Source organism: Thermobia domestica, chromosome 12 (genome assembly GCF_964235325.1).
Source record: "Thermobia domestica chromosome 12, izTheDome1.hap1.1, whole genome shotgun sequence".
NCBI classification, from domain to species: domain Eukaryota; kingdom Metazoa; phylum Arthropoda; class Insecta; order Zygentoma; family Lepismatidae; genus Thermobia; species Thermobia domestica.
This window is the reverse complement of record NC_137465.1, coordinates 148213955-148241220: the sequence shown is the minus strand read 5'-3', so window position 1 is coordinate 148241220 and position 27266 is coordinate 148213955. Positions and strand designations below refer to the sequence as shown.

Below are 27266 nucleotides of genomic sequence, written 5' to 3'. Positions count from 1 at the left end.
CTGCGTCACTCTGCCTTACGTGTAGATAATTTCACAAAAGTGCGTTTCCACGGAAGCTTTCTTTTGCTACTTCATCTATGGTATTGTCCCGTTATGCTGGTATCATTCGGATAGAATTATAGATGAAACTAGAAAACGAATTCTCCGTGAGATTTTACGTTTGTAAAATTATTTACAGATATCGTCCTTTTTAACTTTTATTTCCCTCTTCTCTTTGCTTCCTTCAAATATATAATGAGCCTTGTTTATGTCTGAAGTGTAAATGTTATTCGCAAGGATACACGAATTGTAAGTGCAAGAATAATTTCACATTCAATTACATCTTACTGTCACAAAAATAATTTTACTTGGTAAGAACAGGCTCGGTTTCCAGAAACAGAAAAGGAAAAGGGGACAGGTACCCCAACTGGCCCTAACTGGCAGTATGCCAGGGTGAAATTGCGCGTTTTCTTAAACATACGTACGTTTCGATTAACTAGTTCTAGTAATATTAATAACCCTATTGTTTAACCCTTTTAAAATCACTGAACTCACTGAAATCACTCATGTTTTACCAAAAATGTAAATGTTCACTTAGAAAGCTGCCGCTTCCATCCTAATTAATTCAGATTCGTAATTCGTACATTATTACCTATGAAATGATTCATGCTTTCGAAAGATATCACACACATACGCCTATGGTATGCAAAAGTCGGTCGGTTTCCGGCAATTTCCAAAGAAATAAAATTCCAGAAAAAAAACTGCGCATTCCTAATGTGGTTCAGAGTGCACCTTAAAAAAAAGTCCTTGCCTCGTGTTCAATTATAAGGTATAATTAATAGTTACATAGAAAAGTACAGTTAACTTGGTTCATAACATCACAGTTTGGGAAGATTTTCTATATTTCACATAAAACAGATCCAATAAACGTGAATCGTAAATGATTTGTTTAGGAGTACGATCTGTGTTAGAAGGTCGCTAAGTTTTATAACTTTGAAATGGGATACATGTGATTAACTTTACAAATGCTATTTCTTATATTTGACGTTTATAGTTAGTTTATCCGTTCATATCAATGATTCTACTTCCATATATACGAGCTGTTCTACCAGACAAAAGTATTATAAACAAGAGGATATACTGTTTACAGCTCTAAATATTTTTACGGCATCAAATGTCAAAATGTTTTAAATATTCATGTGCAGTTTCTCGACACATTTAATTGGTAATTTCCCCCCTTCTTTTGATATAAGGAAACACTTCCATAAGTTTGATTATTTTATTTATCAACAAACTATACAGAGTGAATCATTTATCTCAAAACACTTTTGTAACTTTTGAACTAACAAGTAAAATAAATTGAAATTCATACGATCAAAATAACAACGGGGAAAACTGTTTAACATACTCCGCAACACAACCAGATTACCTCGGTTGCCACCTTAACATAAAGTTGTATTTTCAAAAGACATTACGTCACATTATTGCGTACTAGTTAAACGAAAACAACTCAAAATACCATAGTTATCATTCATGCTCAGTTGCACCAATCGAGGATTAAGATTGGATAAGATAACCTGTTATCTCTATCTTTGGATGAGAAACTTACATCATTCCACCAACAGTTAGTGAGAAAATATTAACTTATTCACGAAAAATTGGAAGTTACATAAAACTATGATATTTACGGCATGACGTTTGACTGGCTAAAAAGTCCACGTAACAACTGAAAATTGATTCGCGTAGCATGAGGTACCTCTTGTAACTAGATATGGAAAGAAAGCAAGCGAAGAACTTCGCTCTTCGGGAAGGCAAATATGTTTTAATGCTGGTGGACAAATACAACCATATCCTTGAGGGGGAAAAATCTTCTATCAAATACTGAAAAGGAAGCTACATTTCTGATCTTTCAGAATATATAGGGGCACACATTTTTGTTTTATGGATAAGTACGATAACGTAGGAGATCAAGGTTAGATTCTCGGCGGGAGCTCATACGATTCGGATCCCATATTAAGATGTAAATTCAAGTCTCATATAGCCTCGCTGATGAAAAGGGAAGCTAAACTCAAAATCAAATATGGATAATGTATTATATCTAGGATCCAGTTATTGAAGACATTTTTTTTTTTTTTTTTTTTTTTTTTTTAATCTGTTCTAATGGATGACACTTCTTTATCGACCTTCCAAGTGATATTTTCAAGCAAGGATGGGTTTAAGGAGAACAGCTTCCTTTTCTTACATAATATTGGGGTACGAACTACGCTCAACTTCACACAAATACTGTAATTCCTTAAATCCAATGTTCGGCCCGTGGATTGAAATGTAAGTTAGGGTACTCAAGAGTAAAGATTTGAAAATGAAATGAAATTTTTGAGTTTTACGTCCCACGTTTATGCCAGTTAGGCTAAAGGAGGCGGTGATGATGAGAGATCACTGAAATGAAGCAAGTGGGAGGAAACGAGAGAACCCGAGAAAACCCACGAGCACGGTGTTTGCCCACCACAAAGTCCACACGGCGCGAGCTGAGATCGAACCAGGGATCCCAAGCACCGGAGGTGAACGCTCTAGGGTAGAGTACAGTAGAATAGGTTAAGTTACGTTAGTTCCCCTTACATCCCATTGTTTTCATGGTAAAATAGATTAGATTAGGCTACCTTAGCTCACCGTATGGCCGCGTCACACCAAGATATTTTATTTGATAGTTACGCCAACAAGAAATCTCTGCCGTGGCCCTGTTCCGTCAACTTCTTTTGAAACCCAAATTTTGGCTTAAGTTTACATTTGCATCGCCAGTTGCTTTTGTTCCACTCTAGAAAGCAGCACTGGTGGAGTAAATATGACCCTTTGAATTTAAGTAAACAATGTAACTGACCATTCGAATTAAGTAAACAATGTAAATATGACCCTTTGAGTTAAGTAAGCAATGCATATATGACCCTTTGAATTAAGTAAACAATGTAAATGACCCTTTGAATTAAGTAAACAATGTAAATATGACCCTTTTAATTAAGTGAACAATGTAAATATGGGCCTTTTAATTAAGTAAACAATGTAAATATGGGCCTTTTAATTAAGTAAACAATGTAAATATGGGCCTTTTAGTTAAGTAAACAAATTTTATTTTAGTAATTCTCTGTTGGGTTTGCATAATATTACCAACTGGCGATGATAATGAAAACTTAATTACATTTTTTTTTTTAATCTACACATCAAGTTATCACATATGGCGGTGAAACAAAAAGTTACTGCTTGACTCATTGTTTGAAGCACGTTAGCACTCCATTTTTTTCCGATTCACAGTACCAGCAAGCAATAGATTTTATTGTAGAATCTGGGTAACATTTGCAGAACGTGCGAGCAAATTTAGTGTAAAGACGGAAATAATTCTAGTTTATGACATACACAGTTAACTGTTCCGTGTTACTGCTTCGGTTTATTTTTTTTCTTTTTCCCTTTTTCTTTTTTCACGCTTATTGCTGCAGTATTTAATGTACAAGGACATATTCAACTCAAATAAAGCAAAATTATACAGATTTAAAATGCCAATAGGTATGCTAAATGAACGAATGAAGTCGTATATGCCATAAACTATAACTGGGTCCAAGAGAGGGCAGCAGTAGGGTAGAATCTCAAGATAATCACCTTAAATGATATAAATTTAATCTACTATATTTACTTGTATAGGTGATCACTAAAAACGAAATTTCTTCAATTCACAAGCTAGCAATAAACGAATTAATTAATACATAATATAATGAAGTAGTGCAAATATGATACTCTAATCGTTCCACTGTAGTAATGCTAGATTATTAATACAAATATTACTCTTTCTTGCCTCAGGAACAATTGAAGTAACCACTGTAACGTCATTTGTGTCATCTATATCCACGTAACCATCCAAATTATTTATATAATCTTATGCAAGCAATCCTAATAACTCTGATGAAAATGGATTAATCTCTCGTTTTCAACGATTTATCTTAATTCGATGATCTATCGACATAATCTTGAGATCAGTATTGGCGTAGCACATTATCCTCACTTCGATGATTAAATTCAGGTTTATCCTCATCCACAGATTAATCCTCGGTTAGTGCAACTGAGCATCAGTGTTACAAACTAATGACATTATAGTACCATAAACAACCCAATTTTGAAGACCTCTACGATAATAATAACGCAAGTGAAACAGGCGTGGCAATGAACACCAGAGGAATCTTAATGCCAGTATTATTAAATAAAATTATCACTATATCAGGCATTTCTAATAATACGAACCAAGTTACAAAGAATACCCCATTAAATCCAATCATGTTGATGGTTTTTAACAGACGTAAAGATCATAAAGCCATTTGCAGCAATTTGATATTTCAAATCATTCCGTAGATATTATGAACACTGGTAAAGTTTACAACACTGCATAAAAATTGTTTGAGTGCGAGAACTTGTAATTACAACTACAAGAGCTACTGTTTAATGTTACAGAAGCAAAGAAAAGCAACAAACATTTTAACAATTTTTCACAAATACATCATTTTAAGCAATATAGCAATCTCTACCTATGTTTTTCATATCTCCGGTCCAGTTTGAGATACTAAATTGCTGTAAACGGAAATATGATCGTTATGTCTGTTGAAAATTATCTACGTAATTGGATGTAATACTTATTTAGGCAATTTTGAAAAGTCGAATTTTCAATCTTCACTGCCTTTGTCTCTATTTATTCGAAATTCATTATATTATTATTATCATAGAATTCAACATGGAGGTACTTCGGAACTGCATCGCCAGTAAGTCTCACTCGCCTTATTACTGTTGTAGCGGCCTCAAAAATTTGAGTGTGATACAGTAGCGTCTTTAAAAGGGCGTTTCAAGATTAAAAAACTCCCTCTGTAAGATATAACTCGTAAATGAATTATTAACAGTTCATACAACATTTGTTTGAAAGCAGATGTACCTAGTCGAACTAGATTTATATATAATACAGAAAAATACAAGGTCTGTATGATAAGTAATGAGACTCGCCGCGCCGCGGCGCGCGTGTCGCTGGAGCGGGTTTGTCGGTGATGGAGGATGTAGGGGGGGGGGTCCGAGCAAAGCAACGCACCGCGCGTCAGTTGGCTCCGAGCCTTAGTGGAGCGCGGACAAGCCTTGGACAAAGCCCTTGTGAACATTCTTGTCACGGCGGAAAATCAACAAACATGGAGGGTTCCATCGAACAGCGTTATGCGATCAAATTTTGCGTTCGCCTGGGGAAAACGGCTACTCAGACGCTTTCTCTCATCACGGAGGCCTACAAAGAGGAAGCCCTATCCAAAGCCCAGGTGTTTCGTTGGCACAGTGCGTTCCGGAACGGCCGGGAAAGCGTTGAGGATCTGGAGAGGGCTGGACGCCCGACAACAGTGACTACGGACGAAACTGTGGCAAAAGTGAGGGATCTCCTGAACTCAGACCGTCGATTATCGTTGAGATTGATTGCTGATGAACTCGATATGAACCACACAACAGTGCACAAGATTGTGACGGAACAATTGGGAATGAGAAAAATCTGTGCGAAACTGGTGCCGCGAGTGTTGACTGACGAACAAAAGCAACGACGTGTTGATTGTTGTCAGGAACTGTTGAACCTCATGAACAGTGACCCTAACTTTGAAGATGACGTCATAACAGGTGACGAGTCGTGGGTGTTCCAGTACGACCCTGAAACGAAACGTCAAAGCGCGGAGTGGCACACTCCTGCGTCCCCGCGCCCCAAGAAGGCCAGAATGTCGAAGTCAAAGGTGAAAACAATGTTGATTGTTTTTTTTTGACAATGTGGGGGTGGTCCACAAGGAGTTTGTACCCCAAGGACAAGCCGTCAACGCCGCCTTCTACAAACAAGTCCTTGAGAGACTGCACAGGAGCGTCAAGCGGAAAAGACCGGCGATCGCTAGCCGGTGGAAGTTGCATCACGACAATGCCCCTGCCCACACCGCCTTCTTAGTGACCTCCTTTTTGACCCGGATTGGGGTGGAAGTCCTTCCACAACCACCCTACAGCCCAGATGTGAGCCCGGCCGACTTCTTCCTCTTCCCGAAGCTGAAGCCACGCTTGAAAGGAACCCGTTTTGCAGACGTCACAGCCATCCAAGCAGCCGTGACCACATTTCTAAAGGACATGCCGGCTGCTGACTTCCAGGGGGCGTTTGCAGCGTGGAAACATCGATTGCAGAAGTGCATCGACGCAAGAGGAGAGTACTTCGAAAGCTTTTAAGTCCCTGTACAGATCAGATCAATAAAACAATGTTTCCAGACCTGGTCTCATTACTTATCATACAAACCCTGTAATAATCAATAAAAAGGATATGTTACTTACTAGACAAACACACAGAACATACATATCCGATATCAATTAGTTCACGATGACAGAAACACGCTGCTCGATAGTCAACTTTAACAGGTGGAGGAAGAACTATTTTTTTCCTGATAGGAGGTTCTGGCAAGAATACCCACTGCAGGAAAAACAAATAAAGAATTTTAAAAAAATTAAAATATAAGCTAGGAAATATTTATAGAAATTGCTTATTTAATGAGAAAACCAATGCAAAATTAAAAACAAGCATAGACTGTGTTCAAAGAACAACACTGAAATTTAACAGTGCGCTTATCTTACGAAGTTGTGATATAACAATTTCCTTTTTCAACTCGAATTTTATGATCTATCCAAAAAAACTTAAATTCTTTACACAGATTCTTCAGATATCTCAATAAGGACGTTTTAGTAAAAAATATGTACTGTTCAATAGTAAATGGTTTCGAAATTTTTAAATTATTAAAGATAGATGACATAGTAGTAGCACTTCAAATTATAGTGAACTCTGTAAAGTTGTGTAGCTGTCATGCTGTCAACTTGATCTTTTGTATAAGCTGATATTATCCTGTAATGCAACTGTTTTGGAAATAAGATAGTGTAATGAGAACGATCTCTAGAATTATACAATGAGGGTAGATCTTGCAACAAGATGATCTCTATATGCAGCAAGTGCATCGAGTTCAAGTTGGGGCTGTTCCGATAATCGAGTAATCGATAACAATTCGATAAAATTTCAAAACCGTTTCATCGATACAGAATTTTAATTTTATCGAATTATCGAACTTTCGAGACTCCCGAAATGTTTGAGACTCTCGAAATGTTCGAGACTCTCGAAATGTTCGAGACTCTCGAAATGTTCGAGACTCTCGAAATGATCGAGACTCCCGAAATGTTCTCTCGGTTAAAACTTCTCTCCTTAGCAATGTAGTGAAGGAAAAGTGTTTTTCCCCACAGATCTGTACAAGGTTTAAGCAATTTGTCAGAAGAGAGAAAGAGGAAGAGAAAACATGCACCACCGAATGAAATTAGAATCCAAGACAACATTAGTCTACTAATAGTCACTTTGCCGACTGCGCCAATAACGGGGCAGGCAGAAAAACAATTTTACATATGATTTCGACAAATACAACTTTGCAATAACTTATTAGATGAAAAAAGTTGTTTGACTATTTGGCTGCAAGAAGAAATCATTGGAGAAGTGAAGGAACCAAACTGTTCATCACTACTTTTGATAATACCCGAAACTTCGATAATACTCGAAATGTCGATAATACCCGAAACTTCGATAATACTCGAAATGTTGATAATACCCGAAACTTCGATAATACTCGAAATGTCGATAATACCCGAAACTTCGATAATACTCGAAATTTCGATAATACCCGAAACTTCGATAATTTCAAATACTCGAACGGTTTCGAGTAACCGATGACAACTCGATAAATTTTCACTCCCGAAGTTCGATAGGTCTTCAGCCTTATCGAACACCCCTAGTTCAAGTCCGGATCGTGGTTCGAATCCCACGTTAACAGTAGGTCCCTTTTCTCGTAACGTCATGTTGCATAAGGATGTACAAACACAAACTCGTAACTCTTTTGTGTGCTGAAATGAAATCATTACTCCTAATTTCCCATAGTTATGTTCTTAGGGCCCGAGAACACAGATGAAAACCGCGAATGAAGGAAGATGGAAGAAAATTCACGAACACGAACGATGTTCACTACAAACTCTCGGCCTGGGATCAACCAAGGGGATTTCGCAATAGAAATGAGCTATACCACTAACCTATCATGCTTCCTTTGTATGAAATGCACATTTTCTGTGCAACCAAAATTAGGCAAGTAAGATACACATTTTACTGAATTTCATTTTCAATTAGAAAAGCTGTCTGAAAAATATCCGACCTTCGTTCCGAAACAATAATGCCTTACCGGTATGCCGCGTCTTAGTTCCCTTTGGGGTAGTTCCTTCTCTATCTACAGGATTCCTTCCACTACTTAAAAACAAGCCTTGGAGCCCTCCTCGGGCAGTGCCGTTAGGATAACCGTTGCGTTGTGCATAATGTCCTCTTAGGTGTGAACGCGCGCTTCTTTCAAATCTATTTCGATTTATTTATATTTATATACATTTCTGAGTATTGCCTAGATCTATGGGCTTAAGCCTATTACGTACGAGGGATGACCTTCCTCGGCGATTACACCATCCAGGGAAGAGGGGAAGGGATGTAAGGGTTCGAGCCTGCTCCCTGTATTTACCGAGTATGAATACGGAAAGCCCAAGAAATACATCACCCAGGATGGCTGGCCTAAGAAAGCTGTTACACCTTTTCGACTAAGTGTTCCCCATATCTTTTCCGAAACAGTCGCACGAGTCCATGCCTAGAGAGTAGAAAGCTTAACGAACCACCGGAATGTTATGCTGCATCAATGAGACTGAATTATATAAGTCGCATGAAGAAGGCGTTATCCTATCGCACTTACCACGACTTCGAGTTCCAAAGGTGGGTTAGCGTCACGAAGTCGATGGAAAACTTCCAGATGGGAGTCAAATGCGACTGTTTCCGCATCGTATCTCTTTTATTCTTTGCTACGATTATGTCGGCTAGGCTAAAGGAAACGGTGATGATGAAAAATGAAGACAGTGGGAGGAAACGGGAGAACCCCGAAAAAACCCACGCACATGGTGTTTGTCCACCACAAAGTTCACTTGGCGGGAGCTGGGATTGAACCCGGGACCCCATGCACCAGAGATGAACGCCCTACCACTGAGCCACCGCGGCCCCGAGAGTACGCGAAGAGCAGCCGGAAGTTCTTACCCTTACATACGTGCAAGAGCTTTGAAATTCAATGATGATATCGGTTGTGTATGGTCACAGATCATTGGCGTGATACTGTCAAACAATGGAAGAAATAATTCACAATTGGTGCACAACTCTACAGGATGGCCAAGGATGTTCAGCCAGAACCACGGAACCAGGTGTAATGAAAAACTTGGAGCAGCTAATGCTTCAAAATAAGACATATGTATAATGGTTAATTTCATAGCTAGGAAGGTAAACACTGGTAAGGGGTAAGTGTACAACATATTGCATGACATCTTGACTATGAGCAAGGTGGGGTAGTTTTCTCAAGTTGTTTACAACTTTCCAAAGACATCAATCTTAGGAATGTGCATAAAGTATTTTGTATCTATACTGCAAAGCTGAGGAGGAACTTTTCAACAGATAAGTAGCTGTATGAAAGAAATGGCAAAACATCATTATTCATTCCCAAAAATCCAATCGTTACGCAAGGCTATATACACACATTGCATTCAATAAATTCGGGAATACCTGGAAATAATATACTAGGTGCCTTCCATTTCAATTCAGGCAGAGCATGTACCATCACCATCTCAGATATTGTTGAAACTTTGTTTATAGCAACTAGACATGTTTTTAAGAGACCCATATTTTTTTGTTTTGTCGAAAAAAATTTTCCCGCCAAGTAATGGGCCATCAAAGACGGGGAGTACAATTTATGAATTGTAGAAGACATGGAAAATGGTCAACTTTGGAGCCTCACCATTCGGCTATGGAGACAGGTAGAGTTATAATTCTTGTTGTGGTATGTACATAGGGATATAAATAAACTATATTTTATTATAGTTTGGTTTGCGCATGCGTATCTTTTTGTACATAAATTAACAAATGAACGTCAGTTTATCTGAAAAGTCGAAGTTTCCGAATTTTTTTCGAGCACTTCCGGTTCGAATTTTAAAATTCTGTTTTCGCGGTTGGTAAGACCTGGTTACCCGCTTTCCGAAAAAAAAATTTGTATCGCTTGTGTGCGCAACCGTTTAGTCGCAAAAAATTCGAGAAATTGTAAAATTTTCAAAAATCGCCATTTTTGGGCGCCATTTTCTCAAAAACACCATCTTTTAAAATTCTGAAATTTTGTCAGATGGTTCAACTTTACATGAGTAATAAACACACCAAATACCATTCTCGACCAATGCTTCATGAATTAACTGCAGCCTTTTAAAGTTATCGAAGTTTCGTTAACTTTGATGTCACAGTTAGCAACACTGCAAACAATAAAAGTGCAATTATTTGATTATGTTTGTGGTTCACATTCATTAAATGAAGAATAAAAGGTTTTCTTGACTGTTTTTTTTTCATCATTTTGATCAAGAAGGCTCTCTGAAATAGTAAAATGGGCCTCCCCCTACTCCTCCGTTTTCTTAAACCGAAATAATCTGAGGTGGAAATTACGATTACGAAACACACAAATTTTAAGTTTACTTGAAATGGCCATCCAATAAATTCTGATGATCTACAAAAAGCCTGAACTATTAGCTCAGTGATGATTTGGAATGCTGCAGACAAAGTCTCGATTAAGTGCGATGTCACTACAGTGATCGAAAGAGGACAAAAAGTTAAAAAAAAAAAACAAAAAAAAAAAAAACGTTTTCTTACGCGTTTCAAAGAAATTTACTGACTTTTTAAACAGAACAATCCCAACATAAGAATGGGTCACTCGGAATTTTACAGTATTCGACTAAAGTGGGTCAGTCCGCAACCTGCGAGGGAAGTGTGTATGTGTGTGTGTGTGTGTATTGTGCAAATTTTAAGTTAGCTGCTACTGCGTTGCTACAAATCAAAGGTGCAGCCTGTATTGAAGCTGTCATGAGTGACCTGTTTCCTTTAGTAGTATGATCCGTAGAAAATGACAACTGTCTTCTTCAAGAATGTGGTGAATGTCCTGGAGTGGAAGGAATAAGTGTGGAGTCTTTAATTGTTGATCCTGATGAAAATGAAAGTGTTACATATGCCATATGGAAAACAATAATCTCGTTAAAAAACTGTGCCACTTTCTGTTTTCGTATCGTACATTGCTGGTTTAACTGTAAGAATTGTAATTCATGACTACATGAAGAAAATCCAAAGAGAATTAATTGCTACCGAAAAGCACCGTATAAAATTTTAAGATACAAATTCTATTTTACTTCATGTGGACTTTGGTGAAAACTGGACTGTTAATCTTCAAAGTGAAATTCAGAGTTATCACCGGAATATGAAACAACTGGCAGTTTTCTTGTAATAAACGACGATAAAACACACGATTCGGCTCATGTACTCATAGCCATAGACAAGATTCTAAAAATACTCGAAGAAAAGCGAAAATATATTTTATAGAAAAAGGTTTGAATACGTGAAATTAGTGTCTACAATTTCCCAAAACCGTGTCAGTGATTTCTGATGGTGTTGCATCCCACTTTAAAAATCGCTTTCAAATGTTCGATATGCAGACAGGTCCGATAAAGCAGTGGTTTTGCAGTGAAACCGGCCATGAAACCGGTTTCTGCGACGATATTGAGGGGGGAGGTGTAAAGAATGTGGCAACGCGGCATAACCTTAAGCAAAAACAGATACACAGTATTTAAACCGCAGAAGAAGAAAATGAAATGAAATCTAAGTTTTACGTCCCACGCTTATGCCGGTTAGGCTAAAGACTGTGATTATAAGAAATGAATGAAATGGTGGAATGCAGAAAGTGGGAGGAAACGGGATAACCCCGAGAAAACCCACGAGCACAGTGTTTGTCCACCACAAAGCCCACGCGGCGCGAGCTAGGATCGAACCAGGGACCCCAAGCACCGGAGGTGAACACTCTACCACTGAGCCACCGCGCCCCCACTAAAACCACAGAAGAATTCGTGAGTATAGTGCAAGTACAAACTCCGGGTATTACTATCGTTTTGTTGCCTGGAACTGAATTCGACGACTTTCGGAATAAAGAAAGGGAAAGTATGCGACCGGTAACTGGTATTCAACGAAGTCATCTTTGGCTTTCGGAAAATGGCGAAGTTTTTATGGCAGTAATGGGTCACCATGAACTAACTTCATGCTTCCCCCAAAATCGAACTTCTGCAATTCAAAGTGTAGATTTAAGAAATCTGCAAAAAGGAACTCTTGTTACATACATATATGTATGATAACCAGTGGTGCGTAGCAGAAATATTATGAATAAATCATGAATTACGTGAAGTTGAAGTGCTGTTTATGATTCTACATGGACCTTCAGCATTTGTGACTATCGACAATGTGCTACGCAGGGGCGGATCCAGGATGGACTTCTGGAAGGGGGGGGGGTAATACTGCTACTTAGAGGTACTTTTAAGAGCTCCAAACTCTGAAATCGGTTTTATTTATATATATAAAAAAAAATTCTTCCCCTTGATCCACTCCTGGACGAGTTGTGAGTGAGCCAACACCTATTGGAGCACCTGCACGGTTACATGCTTTTACGAAGACACCAACCAAGCAAATGATTGGTCCATGTAAAATCTTAATAATAATAATAATAATAATAATAATAATAATAATAATAATAATAATAATAATAATAATAATAATAATAATAATAATAATAATAATAAAATCAGGGAAATTTTGTTTCCGAAGACCATTTTAAGTAAGTGAACTTGAAATTTGTGCGTTTCGTAATCGTAATTTCCACCTCAGATTATTTCGGTTTAAGAAAACGGAGGAGTAGGGGGAGGCTCATTTTACTATTTCAGAGAGCCTTCTTGATCAAAATGATGGAAAAGAACAGTCAAGAAAACCTTTTATTCTTGATTTAATGAATGTGAACCACAAACATAATCAAATAATTGCACTTTTATTGTTTGCAGTGTTGCTAACTGTGACATCAAAGTTAACGAAACTTCGATAACTTTAAAAGGCTGCAGTTAATTCATGAAGCATTGGTCGAGAATGGTATTTGGTGTGTTTATTATTCATGTAAAGTTGAACCATCTGACAAAATTTCAGAATTTTAAAAGATGGTGTTTTTGAGAAAATGGCGCCCAAAAATGGCGATTTTTGAAAATTTTACAATTTCTCGAATTTTTTGCGACTAAACGGTTGCACATACAAGCGATACCAATTTTTTTTCGGAAAGCAGGTAACCAGGTCTTATCAACCGCGAAAACAGAATTTTAAAATTCCAACCGAAAGTGCTCGAAAAAAATTCGGAAACTTCGACTTTTCAAATAAATTGACGTTCATTTGTTAATTTATGTACAAAAAGATACGCATGCGCAAACCAAACTACAATAAAATATAGTTTATTTATATCCCTATGTACATACCACAACAAGAATTATAACTCTACCTGTCTCCATAGCCGAATGGTGAGGCTCCAAAGTTGACCATTTTCCATGTTTTCTACAATACATAAATTGTACTCCCCGTCTTTGGTGGCCCATTACTTGGCGGGAAAATTTTTTTCGACAAAACAAAAAAATATGGGTCTCTTAAAAACATGTCTAGTTGCTATAAAAAAAGTTTCAACAATATCTGAGATGGTGATGGTACAATTTTATATTTTTTTGCCTGAGTTGAAATGGAAGGCACCACTAACAATGCCAGAAAAAATTATTACCACGCTAGTTTTCTACATACATTCCTTCCCATATCACACAATCCCGGGAGTGGTCGTAAAAGCCCAGGAACGCTCGTGGGAAATTATAAACTAGAATGTTGTTCAGCACCATCGTCACATTTGCTTGAATCGATGCAACATTACCAACACTTCTCTTTGAGGGTAGATTTTGAGCTTAGGGAAGAGCATAAAGTTCACTAGGCTCAAATCAGAAGAATATAGGGGGTGCTCAAGGACTGTGATCGTACTTTTGGTCAAAAAACTGACGCATGTGATCGGCCAGTTTTCTTTTGCGTAATTATTTTTGTTTTGTTTTGACTTTAAAAGGGAAATCCAGTCCTCGAATACTCCTATATTCGCCTGATTTGGCACCACTGGACTTCATGTTCTTCCTCAAGCTCAAATCTGCCCTCAAGGGGGAGTATTTTGAGGATGTTGCATTGATTCAAGCGTATGTGACGGCGGTGCTGAACAGCGTTCTGGTTTAAAAATTTCCTTGAACGCCCCACAGACTCTACGAGTGATCCTACGGGTGTGTGGCGTGGAAAGAGATGTATGTAGAAAACTAAAGTGGTAACAACAATTTCTGGCATCATTAGGTATAACGTTTTGACGTAATCCTGGAACTTATTGGACGCAATGTGTATTGTCGGGATTTTAAGACTACAAAAGTGTGATAATTAACTTTAATTGACAGTTTACAAAAACAGTCTCTGATTATAAGACGATACTGGAGGAACTTGTTGCTTAAGTTACGGATGTTATGAAGGCAAAATGGTAGTGTAGCTATTAAAAGATGTGTTGCTAATAGCTGAAAATGCATATACAAAGTTTGCTGCAGGTACAGCTACTTTTATTAACAATTGTGATTCTGAATATTTGCTCCATCCACCCGACCTAGCCCACTTCGATTTCTAACTTTTTCCGGTTTTAGGGCCTATTATGAAGAAAACGTTGCCTACGATACATTTATTTATTTTTCTGGGTATTAACGGCGTCTATGGCCTTAAACCTGTCACGTATGTGGGATGACGTCCGTCGGTGAGCACAGTATCCGGGGAAGGGGGAAGGATTAGGATTTAGATTTCTGGGCTTTCGGCATCTAAGGCTATTTAGCCCTTCACGATTTGAGGGATGACGTCCCTCGGTGAGCACCCAATCCGGGGAAAGGGAAGGAAGAAAGGATTGGGAAAGGAAGGAAGCGGCCTGGGATCTATAAGTTAGTTACCACCCCGGCATTTACCTGATGTGAATGAGGAAAACCCAGGAAAACCTCATTCAGGGTGGCTGGCGTGAAAAAGCATGTTACACTTTTTCGACCGAGTGAGCCCACCGGGAATCGAACCGGGAAGGGGGAAGGAAACAAGTGGCCTGGAACCTGTATGTTAGGTACCATACTGGCATTTACCTGATATGAATGAGGAAAACAGAAAAAAAAAAAAACTCAGTGAAGATGGCTGCCTGAAAAAGCTGTTATACCTTTTCGACTGAGTGTTCCCACTGGGAATCAAAGCTGGGACCGCTCGCACAAAAAGCGAGGGCGTTTGCGATTAATCTATGTCAGGCCATTGTCCATGATATAGATCTAAATCCAAAGCGTATTTTATAAAACAAATTGACATTAGTCACAACTTTATAGATTATTATTATAAACATGTTATATTGTCAAACGTGCAACTTATCACTTCTTGAATGGCTAAGACCGAAAGAAACATACATACCAACAGATATTGAAGTAATCCTTGTAGCTGAGGAATTCGGAGATAAATTCCTCCTGTGATATCACAGCCTTGTTGAAGCAGACCTGAGTCTTCATCTAAGCAAACTACATCTATAGTCACATTCTGTTAAAAAAGATGAAGGGTGATGAGAAAGAATCACGGAAAAATACAACTCAAGTATGCATAAATGTTCAAGTAGATAAAACGTCTTGTTTCAAATATCTATTAAAGCTAGTTTCACAATCAGTTGGGAGCACAAGTAGCTCCTTAGTCAGTGATCGGTAAAGTCTTACTGCTAAAAGAATATCATGTTAAAATCTTTCATTTTATTTAATCACGAAAATTAAACACAAGAAATCTAATTTGTATAACATTTTTGTGAAAGAAAGCTGCCGACATACAATACTACTGAACACCGTCACCTTGAGGATTCCGCAACTAATTGAAATACTATAGACCAGCAGTGTAAGGCTAATGTTAGTGTTGCAAAGTTGTGCGAAGTTTTTCAAATAAAATTATTATCAGCAATAGCAACGAAATGAAGAATTGTGCTTTCTATTACTCTTATATATATATATATATATCTTGAAGTATAGTACTTTTGGACTTCTACAATTATAAAATTCGTTAATTTGTTTTAGAACGAGAAAATCTCTTACACAGTCACTGATTTCTATTGCGTTGAGCGAGTTTACAACACGGTAATTGGAGTGTATATTAAGTCTGTTTTTCTCTATTCCACAAGTTAAAGAGTTTGGTCATTGCAATGTTCGGGCAAAGCGGTAGTGTATATTCTAGTTTCCTTCTTTGGAACCCTCTGTTTTGGATGGCCGAAAGCTTTAGGTGTCAATTTTTCTTTAATGTTAATTATGTGATGTAGACGATAAGCACAGGGGTGAAGAACGCTGATTCACACCTATAGAGCTACCATTACCACGGCGCTACATTTTTCCATTCCATTAATAATAAAAGTTCGGTTTATTTTTAGACACAGCATTATATCTTATTTCCAATGATTTTGTATTTTCCATTAAGCTTACATTTGCAAAAGCAATTTCGTGATTCTCAAAATAAAATAAAAATAATAAATAAATAAATAATACTAATAAATCTGGTACTTTATTGTTTCTTTTATACCATATCATAAATACTAACAATATGTTGTTCTGCTTATGTATAGTTCTCACAGCAAGTGTATACCTCTAACCTATATATTTTGTTGAACTACAGAACAAATTAGTAAGTTTGAATACATATGTCAAAATCTGCAAATGAAACTTTCTACAACAAACAAACAAAACAAAACATAGAAAAACACCTTACTCATCACTATATACGAGAATACTGGACTAACTATTTTGTATTAATTGAATTTGAAACAAGTGGCAGGGTGATACCTAAACTGCAATCCAATTAAAAGTAAGCAGCACTCAGTTGTGAGTAGTTTCTCTTCCTGAATAAATACAGTTTTGTGGACACACGTTCACTCATGAATGTTCGCGGAAGATGAAGGTGAAGTCGATGTTTACTGCTCCTTACAGAAAATGAATTAATCTTTAAATGACTGAACTGAAGCGCTTAGAGAATAAAAGTGTTATGTTACATTTTTCGAAACGTTGGATTCTGGCGGTTGATGCACATATTATATGCTAGTCATGCTACGTAACACATCATTTAGTGAGTCCTCGTCCCAGTGAAGAGATTTTAAAATGATGAAGGATGTATGCTAACAGACATAGTTGCGAAAGTCAATTTTCCTGAAATGTAAAATTTGTTACATACTGCCTTTATCCTCTAACCGCTTCAACTTTAGATTTACAACATTAAAAATTACAACCTATGAGTAAAGACGACGGATAATTAAGGCGTGTGAGATAATAAATGAATTCACACAATGATGAAAATGGGAGGAAACGGAAGAACTCAGAGAAAAAATGAAATGAAATCTTTAAGTTTTACGTCGCACGATATGCCGGCGAGCTAAAGGAGACGGTAATGATGAGAAATGAATAGAAATGAATGAAATGGTGGAATGAAGAAAGTACGAGGAAACGAAAGAACCCTGAGAAAACCCACGCACAAGGTGTTTGTCCATTACGAAGTTCACTTGGCGCAAGCTGGGATTGAACGTGGGACCCCATGCACCAGAGGTGAACGCTCTTCCACTGAAAGAACTCACAGTATATCCATAGACACAAACTATTCTAAATTTACATGGTTGGGATTGACGCAAGCGTAGTGCTCTCTTTATCCTCCATGTGAATCGTTACTTACCTTCTTTTGTGCAGTAAAAAAGACGTTCATGAAATTCATATATTGAGAAGCACTATCACTGCTTCCTGATACAATAAGAAGTCTGGAATTCATCTTTTCACTTGACGCTAATTCCCTTTCTAGCCTGAATAAATACAAAAGAAAAATACTTTTACTATATATATATACACCGGTATTTTACATAAATAAAAGCATAAAACTACTGTGTATGTGATAGATAAAAATTACTTCATCCATTTTCTCAATCAATTAAACTTTTAAATTTGTGTATTCGTAAGTTTACTGCAATCATTTTGCATTTTGGGTCTAAGTTAACTTATATTTCATCACACTTTTTTTTTTCTTTTTTTTTTCTTTCAGGCATAAGGAACTCATGTAAGTAGGCATGATTAGAAAAACGAGCGTCTTCAAGTTTATATTCCTATTCACATTATCTACTCATGTGGTTGAAAGCTGTAGGTGGATGTTTATTATTTTATTACGACTGAAATTCGAATAACTCCACATTGAACTTGATATGAACGAAATAAATTAAGTGAACAAATATGCAATCTCATATGAACAACACGCAAACAAAAAAGTGTTAGGTAAATTTCGCTGATTTTCTTCTTTCTCATGGAAGATTTGCACCATGGCATGGCAGAGTATGTGTTGCAGTATATGGATACATGGATGCTTCTGTTATTTTGTTAACTATAATAGCTACCTGTGCACATATATTGTCAAAATAATGAAAAACTCCATGCAAAACGTAATCTTTGAGAATTAATAATACTGAGCATTTATGAATTGCAACTGTCTCATGTTAGGTGATATTGAGTACTGCACAGAGCAGTGTAGTACGGATTCTGTATGCAACAGGTCAGACTTCGTGGTATGCCACTTAAAGGTGGCAAATTTTGGGAGCGCGAGTACTTGGAGGAAGTGTACCCAGGATTGCCAGCATATTAAGTATAGCAAAAACAATGGTGGTCGAGGTAATGAGATACAGAACTCATGGCAAGACTTCATCAAAGCAAAGGAACACCGTGTATGGCGGTCGGGTTTATGTCTGGAGGTGTATGCTTTGCACTTCCTGTTGTTTGTTGGTATCGGTCACAATTTCATAATATTCCTTTGTCCTATCATTACTTTCAAAGGACGAATCACTGTGAGTGATTACGTGAAAATTTACGGTGACAAGTTGTATTTTATAATATAGATATCGTCCACTAACAACGACGTAGTCTTCCAAGAATCAAAGCTGTGATTATTTTAAAAGTTTAGAATAGAGCTCAACCAAAGCACTATTTGCAAAAGCTCATAGATTTTACAAAAAATATAACTGGACTACTTACTGATCTATTTATTAGCTAGCTAAAGTGTAAACAAATTAATCCGAATTTCTACAAATAGTAAAACTTGTATTGCAGCTTCACTAATTTTACTGATCACGATCCGCCACTGTAACAACAATTACAACAACTACTACTACAACTATACAACTACAACTACAACTACTACAACTACAACTACTACTACTACTACTACTACTACTACTACTACTAATAATAATAATAATAATAATAATAATAATAATAATAATAATAATAATAATAATAATAATAATAATAATAATATTGTTTGAAATGTGTTTATTGGGAACAAACAGCATTACAGTCACAGGTGCCTCAAAGAAAGAAAGAAAATAAAAAAAAAAAAAAAGTTTTTACAAGCATAGGGCGCATACCAATAGAATTAACTACTACAACTGATCATACAAAAGTAGGTAAAATGGATAAAATAATGGATCAGATAACATAAAAACATGCAGTATCTGTTACAAACTGAGAAATACAAAAATAGAAAATATAAGCAAATAAGCATGCATATAGAATAAATATACCGTATAAAATACAAAAATAGGTCATTCACCGTACAGTTGAAGCAGTTTACAAAATACGAAAAAAAAAAAGTTCTAGAAAGACATTATATAGTTACTATTACAGATTAAAAAAATATTTCTAAGTTAAACACATCAAATAAAATACACTCATTCAAAAGACTATAGTAATAATAACAGAAATAAAATGAACATTCAAAAAATGTAAAACATAACATGTGACATTAAAAAACTTCGAGTCAGGATTTAAAAAAAAAAGTACAGTACATGAAGAGAAAAAAAAACAACCATAGAAAAAGATGATAGGAAAGAAAAAAGCTAAAGAGAATAGAAAGCAACCAAACAAAACTCTAAAAAGCACTTTCAAATCGCACCTTACTAAGTTAGCTAAATAAGCATTATTGGTCTTTGAGAACTGAATTAATTGTGAACGGGTTTTGACAAAGTTAGTTTGAAAGATATCTAGAACAGAGTAATACTTGTTGGCAGTATCTATAGTTTTATAGATTGAACATTTCAAGGTAGAAATATTCGAAACAATAGGTACAAAATTACTAATATTACGGACCAGGAATTCTTATGGACCAACGTCCATCAATAAATAAAATAAAAATTAAAAAAAAAAAAAAACACCCTGAAGAATGTTATGGAAAAAATTCAAATAAAAAATATACCGCCTATCAGTTAGAGATAACAGATGGAGTTGTTTAGATATGCAGGACAAGCTCATATCTTTGAAATCTTTCAAATTCCATCGTAACCAGGCTTGAAAATTATTCTGAACAGATTCTATGGCATTTATAAAGTATTTGGCTTCACTATTCCAAATTACCGTGCCGTACTCCAAATGAGAACGCACGTTGCAAATGTATAGAATTTTACAAGTATTAATATTTGAAAAGTTACAGCAAAGCCATTTTAGCATTGCTAAATTTTTCCTCCCCTTAGATGTAATTATCTGTAAATGTTTATAAAATAATTGTTAGTTATCTGTAAATGTTCTATAAAATAATAGTTAGTTATCTAAAATTATCCCTAAATCCTTGACATAAGTTCCAAAATTAATTCTCTGATTACCGACTGTGTAATTATATATATATATAAAAAGATCAGTTTTCTTTGAAAAAGTTATACCTTTAGTTTTGGCAATATTCAAAGGCACAAAATTATTTTCTGGCCATTTGACAACTATTTCAATATTCTCTTGTAATGTAACTTGATCATGAACAGTTTTAATTTCTTTAAAGATTTTTATGTCATCGGCATACATCAAATATCTACAAGTTAACTTCTCAGGTAGGTCATTTACATACAGTAAAAACAGCAAGGGACCGAGATGGGAACCTTGGGATACACTAGATGTTATATTGTGAATGGAAGATGTATAACTATTGTATCTGACTTCCAATTTCCTATTATTTATATACGAATCTAGCCATTTTATTATCTGATTCGTACAAATTACTTATTAATAAATGATGAGGTAATTTGTCAAAAGCTTTGGCAAAATCAAACTAAATAACATCAGTCTGAGCACCAGATCTCATAACAGAAAACAAACTATGAACAATTTATAATAACTGATTTACCATTTATAAACCCATGTTGATTTGTGTCTAACTGATCACATACAGCGTTATACAAGTAGTTGTACATTATTTTTTCAAAAATTTTAGGAATAATATTCATTATAGAAATTGGCCTATAATCATTAATTTTTGTCACCTTTAGTCTTGGATATTGGTGTTACGGCTACAATTTTCCAAGCTTCGGGATAAATATTTTCATTTAAACTCCAATTAAACAAGGATGCTAACACTGGTGAAATTACACCAGCCACTTCTTTTATAATAAAAACAGATATTCCGTCTACACCAGACGCAGATTTGATCTTTAAAGATTTAATAGCATCTCTTATATTTTTAGTTGTAATAGTAGGTACACATCTCACAGGAAGTTTCTGGTATGTTAAATAATTATTTGTATTACTAAAAGTAGGAAATGTCTGATAGACTGATGTAAAGTACTTTGCAAATAAATTTGCCTACAACTCACAGCCAGTAACCAAAGAATCATTTACTATTTAGTTATTGCCCTTAAATATGTATCTCCAAAATTTCTCAAGATTACTATTTAATTGATTTTCCATTAGTAAATATAGTAAATAGGTTATATAGTAACCATAGTTAATATAGTAAATATAGTAAATAGGTTTGTCATCTTTTAATTAAGTCCTAAAGGCTTTACGGTAATTGACAAATAATAAATAATCTTTATAGTTTGATGTAATTTTATACCTTTTATGTGCTAAATTCTTAGCTTTTAATAAAGAAACAGATTTTTTTGGAGTACCAACAAGGATATTTAGATATTCTTGGGCTAGATTTCGGAATATTCTTTTCCATAGCTAGTACAATTACTTTTAAAAAATCCAAAACGGCTTCATTTATATCTGGTTTTAACAAAATATTATGCCAATCAGTATTAGCTAATTGTTGATATAATGCGTAATAATCACCTTTAACAAATTGAAAGCGTTCAGAGAACTTATTCACTTTACAGCCCTTAGGTAGAAACACAATGGTTTCAATCGGATGAAAAGAATCAGGATGCACCATGCACTGATTACTTTTCCTTGACACTGAAGTAGCATTAGTGATAACAAGATCAAGAGCAGATACTGAGGGTTCAACACACACTGAGGGTACACAGGGTATACATATATAATGCTGAAACTTCAATTTGGAGTAATAATGTATTCCAGGAATAATAATAATAATAATAATAATAATAATAATAATAATAATAATAATAATAATAATAATAATAATAATAATAATAATAATAATGTGTACTGAAAACTAACAAACAATAACAGAAAAGAAGTTACCTATGGATATAGCAGAGAGACATGGCTAGTGCTCCTGCAAGAAGGGACTCTGCAAGTGGAGTCTGTGCTGAGTGTTCTTCTTCCAATATGACTTTTTGTAAATTCTCACGAACGGTCCTTTCAACATGAGTAAAAAGTTCATACTGGCCATCTTCTTGGTGCACAATATTTCCCTTACTGTCATCCGGAGGAGGAAAAAGAAAATGGCTGGAAAATAAATATTAAAATACAGAAATAAGTTCTCTATTGCGAAAGTAATAACCAGAACCCGGATTTCCATGCACGAACCAACCCCGAAATATGCATGCAAGTATGCACAAAAAATATTAAAAAATGCATTAAAAATTTAACATATGCATTGAAATATACACTAAGAAAATAAAACTTCAATTTCTTACAAAAATATCTTATCTTAATGACTTTTGTTGCAATAAACTATGAACGTCTTCCTTAGGTTTTCTTCTGTAAACCCTCTGCATTTATCAATGAGAAACGTTTTGTAGATCGGAAAGTTCCTTTCTACATCAGCAGAAGTCACTGGTGCATGTGAAAAACACCAAATGTCTCTGTGTTAGGTCCTCTTCCAATTCCATGTTTTCACCATTAAGTACTTTTAAAATATCAGATTGTTTCGTACCCGGGATTTTTGCCTAATACTTGGCAAAGTTTATTTGACGCTATTTTCGCAACACCGTGAGTTGCACTAGACAAAGTCTGCGATAATTCACCCAACAAGGAGAGTGAATGCTGCAAAGTAGTATTAGGGGATTCCAACTGTCTGATAATTTCATATATTCTCGAGAAGTGGTTGTGTATATACTTAATTTTGTTCTTAGTGCCCCTTATAGAGAAACATTTTTGTGATACATAATGTGATGCATCATCGGGATTTAGTGAGTCTACAAATATCTTCACTTGATTTAAGTTATCTGTATAATACGATACAGCTTCTAGCCACGAGCTCCATCGCGTTAAAACTGGTTGTGGAAATAGCGGAACATTTTTCGCAACTTTGCGAAAGATACGTACGCGTAATGGAGCTTTCACAAATGCTTTCTTTACATTTGATACAAGCTCGTCTACTACCGGATATTGGCATCTGTTTCTGCTACGCGATGAAGAGCGTGTCCAGGACAAGTTGGATGGGTTAACTTTGGATACAACATTTTATTCTATTATTCTATACAGTTTATTCCACATCTGCGTTTACAAAGTGATTCAGCTCACTTTAAATATTACCTACTTTTATGTGATATACTCTGAAATATGCTAGTATGCACCAATAAAATTCGGAAATATGCAGTATCCTGCAAAGTTTACGAAATATGCATGCACATCGAAATTTACTCAAAATATGCACTTATATGCGCTAACAAATGCGTCTCAAACGAATCCTTACAAGTCCGTTGGAAAGAAAAAACTACTTTCGATACGTTTTTGCATGTTACTATAAATATACATTTTACATATTTGGTCTAGGAATTAATTCGTGCGGTTGGTACGCACACATTGAAGCTGTAGTACAAACACAAAATACATAAATACCTTAAGAAAAATATTGTCCATCGCTAGCCACCACTTTCGCCCATCTGTCAGGCAATGTACGGATTCCGTGGCGAAAGAAGTCCTCATCCTTGGAAGCGATCCAGTCAGAGACCCATGTTTCGATATCTTCTGAAGAAGTAAACCGCTGTCCAATCAAATCGTTGTTCATGCAATCGAACAAGTAGTAGTCCGAAGGAGCAACGTCTGGTGAATACGGCGGGTGGGGTAAAACTTACCCATCCGACATTTTCTAAATAGGTTTTGACCGGTTTTGCGACATGTGGGCGAGCGTTATGATGTTGAACAATAAGTTTATCATGTCTGTTCTCCCATTCTGGTCGTGTTCTGGCCAGAGCTTGCTTCAAACGCATTAATTGTCGTCGATAACGTTCTCCATTCATAGTTTCACCCGGTTGCAGCAGCTCATAGTACACCACACCTTTCATATCCCACCATATGCACAGCATAACCTTTGCACAGTGAATATCTCGTTTTGGTTGTGATGGACCTGGTTCACCTGGTTTCACCCAGGCCTTTTTTCGTTTAGGGTTCTCGTAATGGATCCACTTCTCATCACCCGTAATAATTCGATGCAGAAACCCCTTTCTGCTCTGTCGTTGAAGTAGCAATTCGCAAATGGTTTTTCGTCTTTCAACGTCTCTGTCTTTCAATTCATGTGGAACCCAATGTGACATCTTTTGAATCATTCCCATGGCTTTCAAGCGTTTGGAGACTGTTGTTTGATCAACGCCTAATGCTGCTGCAAGTTGTTCCTGCGTTTGACACGAATCCTGCTCGAGCAATGCTGTCAATTCTTCGTCTTGAAATTTTTTTGGCTGTCCAGCTCGCTCTTGGTCTGCCAAGCCGAAATCACCACTTCCAAACCGTGCAAACCACTTCTGACACGTTCGCTCAGCTAGAGCATGGTCACCATACACTTCCACCAAAATACGATGACTTTCAGTCGCACTTTTCTGCATGTTAAAGTAATGCAGTAGGACACCCCGCAAAAACACTTTATCAGGCACAAATTGCGCCATGTTCACTTAACTACAAACTGGTGTTGTTGACGCTTTAATCCACTACCCTATACTACGAACGATACGCGATGGCAGGGGTTTGCAACACATGTGTGGATACACGGAACTGTGGGACGCTCCGTTCGTTGCGCCATCTCTTGTCCACCCGCACGAATTAATTCCTAGACCAAATATAAATCCGGGATGTAGTAATAACAGTGCGAACAGTTAATGGTATAAAACAAAGCATATAAGGTAATTTTACAATGAGAACATACGCAAAATTAAAGGTAGTACCGCTAAAAAAACTACCTAGACTGCTAAAATAAATAAATAAATAAATAAAAATGTGACCTTGGGAGAAGTCTTGTTCAGACGGCTGTATACGAGCGTGGGTTTTGACATGATCAAGTAACAATATATTAATTGCTGACTAACGCCTATTCAGTAACTTAGATGAGTGTAACAGTCTCAGTCTTAACTTAGACCAGTCCTAAAATTTCATTGAAATAAAGAAAATAATTCCAGATGGTCAATATTGAGAACCATATCCCTGTACTCATCTATCACCTTCCCAAAGGGCTTAAGAATACACACAAGTTGCAACACAACAATAATATCAAACTTCGGAGTTGATTACTTATATCAAAAAAACATTTATGTGAACATGAACAGAAACACGCCTTCTGTCCGAGTTTTATGCTGCCGAAAATTCGAAAAATCTGTCTTCGAAAAGCTTTAGCTTGAGAACTCTAGAATCTAATTCAAGTGGTTCGATATATAACAAGAGTGGCTTACCTTGCGCCTTCATATTCATTACTTCCATTACAAATTTTCTTCCTCTCTGGGAAAATCATCAGCATCATGTTTGTTACTGTGTCACCTGATCTTCACTTCTACATCTCTTATTGAAATTTTGTTTTCTTTTAAAGAACAATTTGTACAGAGTATTTCGTGACTTAATATCGGTTTTTGATTACCCTTAATAACTGTCCCTGTATTTACAATTAATCCACGAAAATACTACTGCCATTAAAAACTTCATACGGAATTCCACAATACATCTGTAATTTATTGATCTATGTTTAGATACTATTTTAAGTTTTATCTATCTATATGTTTATTTTGCGAGAAGTACCTACCCACCCAATAAAAGGCCGAGTACAGTTATTCAACTTACTCTTTAAAAATAACCAATAACTTGTAGCTAAGTACGTTATCAAACCGAACCGAAATAAAAGGAAGTGTTTCATAAAATGTTGATTAGTGTTACGGAAGTATTTAAGATTTTAAATACTAAATTCCGTAATAATACGAAAATTAATAGAATGAAAACAGTCTATGTTGAAAGAACTATGCTGGCAGTCCAATTGCAAAATATCCAATTTAAAGAAAATAAATGTCACAATATTGCGAACGGTGATTATATTCAATGAGAAAAAGTGGAAAGGCTATTACTCACCGCAAAAAATATGTAGCAGAATATTCTTCTACATGCAACAGGTAGCACTTTCGGAAGATGCTACTTCCTTCATCAGCCTGTGGTAGACTTCAAAAAGGATAACAAAAGAAAAAAAATAACCTTTTAACCGTCCATTTAAAAAAAAATCCTTTTTGAAGTCTACCAGAGGCTGAAGAAAGGAAGTAGCATCTTCCGAAAGTGCTACCTGTTGCACGTAGAAGAATATTCTGCTACTTTTTTTTTTTTTTTTTTTTTTTTTTTTTGCGGTGAGTTCTCATTGAAAATAAATGCATTTGCAAGAACGAATGTATATTGTAATATACACCCTTCCAATTCAGCAACTAATTACTATTTGCGTATTAATTTGTATTTTACAAATAATAAATGGGTCAGTCCATGTCAATTCATCCAGGTCATGAAACCCATAGTCTCAGAATTGCATGAGGATTTTTTTTGTTTACTCTACTTGCTATCCTTATTGATCACACCAAATTTTAATTTCATATCTTATATACTTTTTTAGTTAAAATTTTTTTTAGTTTGGTAAAATATACGTTTTTGTTGTTGCCGAGGGTTAAAGAGATTACGACATTGATATACTAAAAAGATCATAACTTTGTTGATTCTCATCATATCACAATGATTTTTTCACTAAAATGATCACAATAAGATACAGAATAAGGTAAAAATACATTCAGCTACTTGTACTTGAA

At 36.0% G+C, this 27266-nt stretch overlaps 1 protein-coding gene across 2 annotated transcripts in view; it reads right to left on the bottom strand.

Annotated features, from left to right (window-relative positions):
* Nucleotides 1-27266, bottom strand: part of Tfb4 (transcription factor B4) — an 80851-nt gene that overhangs the window by 10502 nt on the left and 43083 nt on the right. For both annotated transcript variants that reach the window (XM_081734249.1, XM_081734250.1), the window contains exons 3-6: nucleotides 22528-22734; nucleotides 17756-17879; nucleotides 15482-15604; nucleotides 6337-6472 (exon numbers count right to left, since the gene is read on the bottom strand). In XM_081734249.1, the coding sequence (XP_081590375.1) occupies nucleotides 6337-6472; nucleotides 15482-15604; nucleotides 17756-17879; nucleotides 22528-22734 (590 nt within the window). The remainder of the gene's footprint in view (nucleotides 1-6336; nucleotides 6473-15481; nucleotides 15605-17755; nucleotides 17880-22527; nucleotides 22735-27266) is intronic.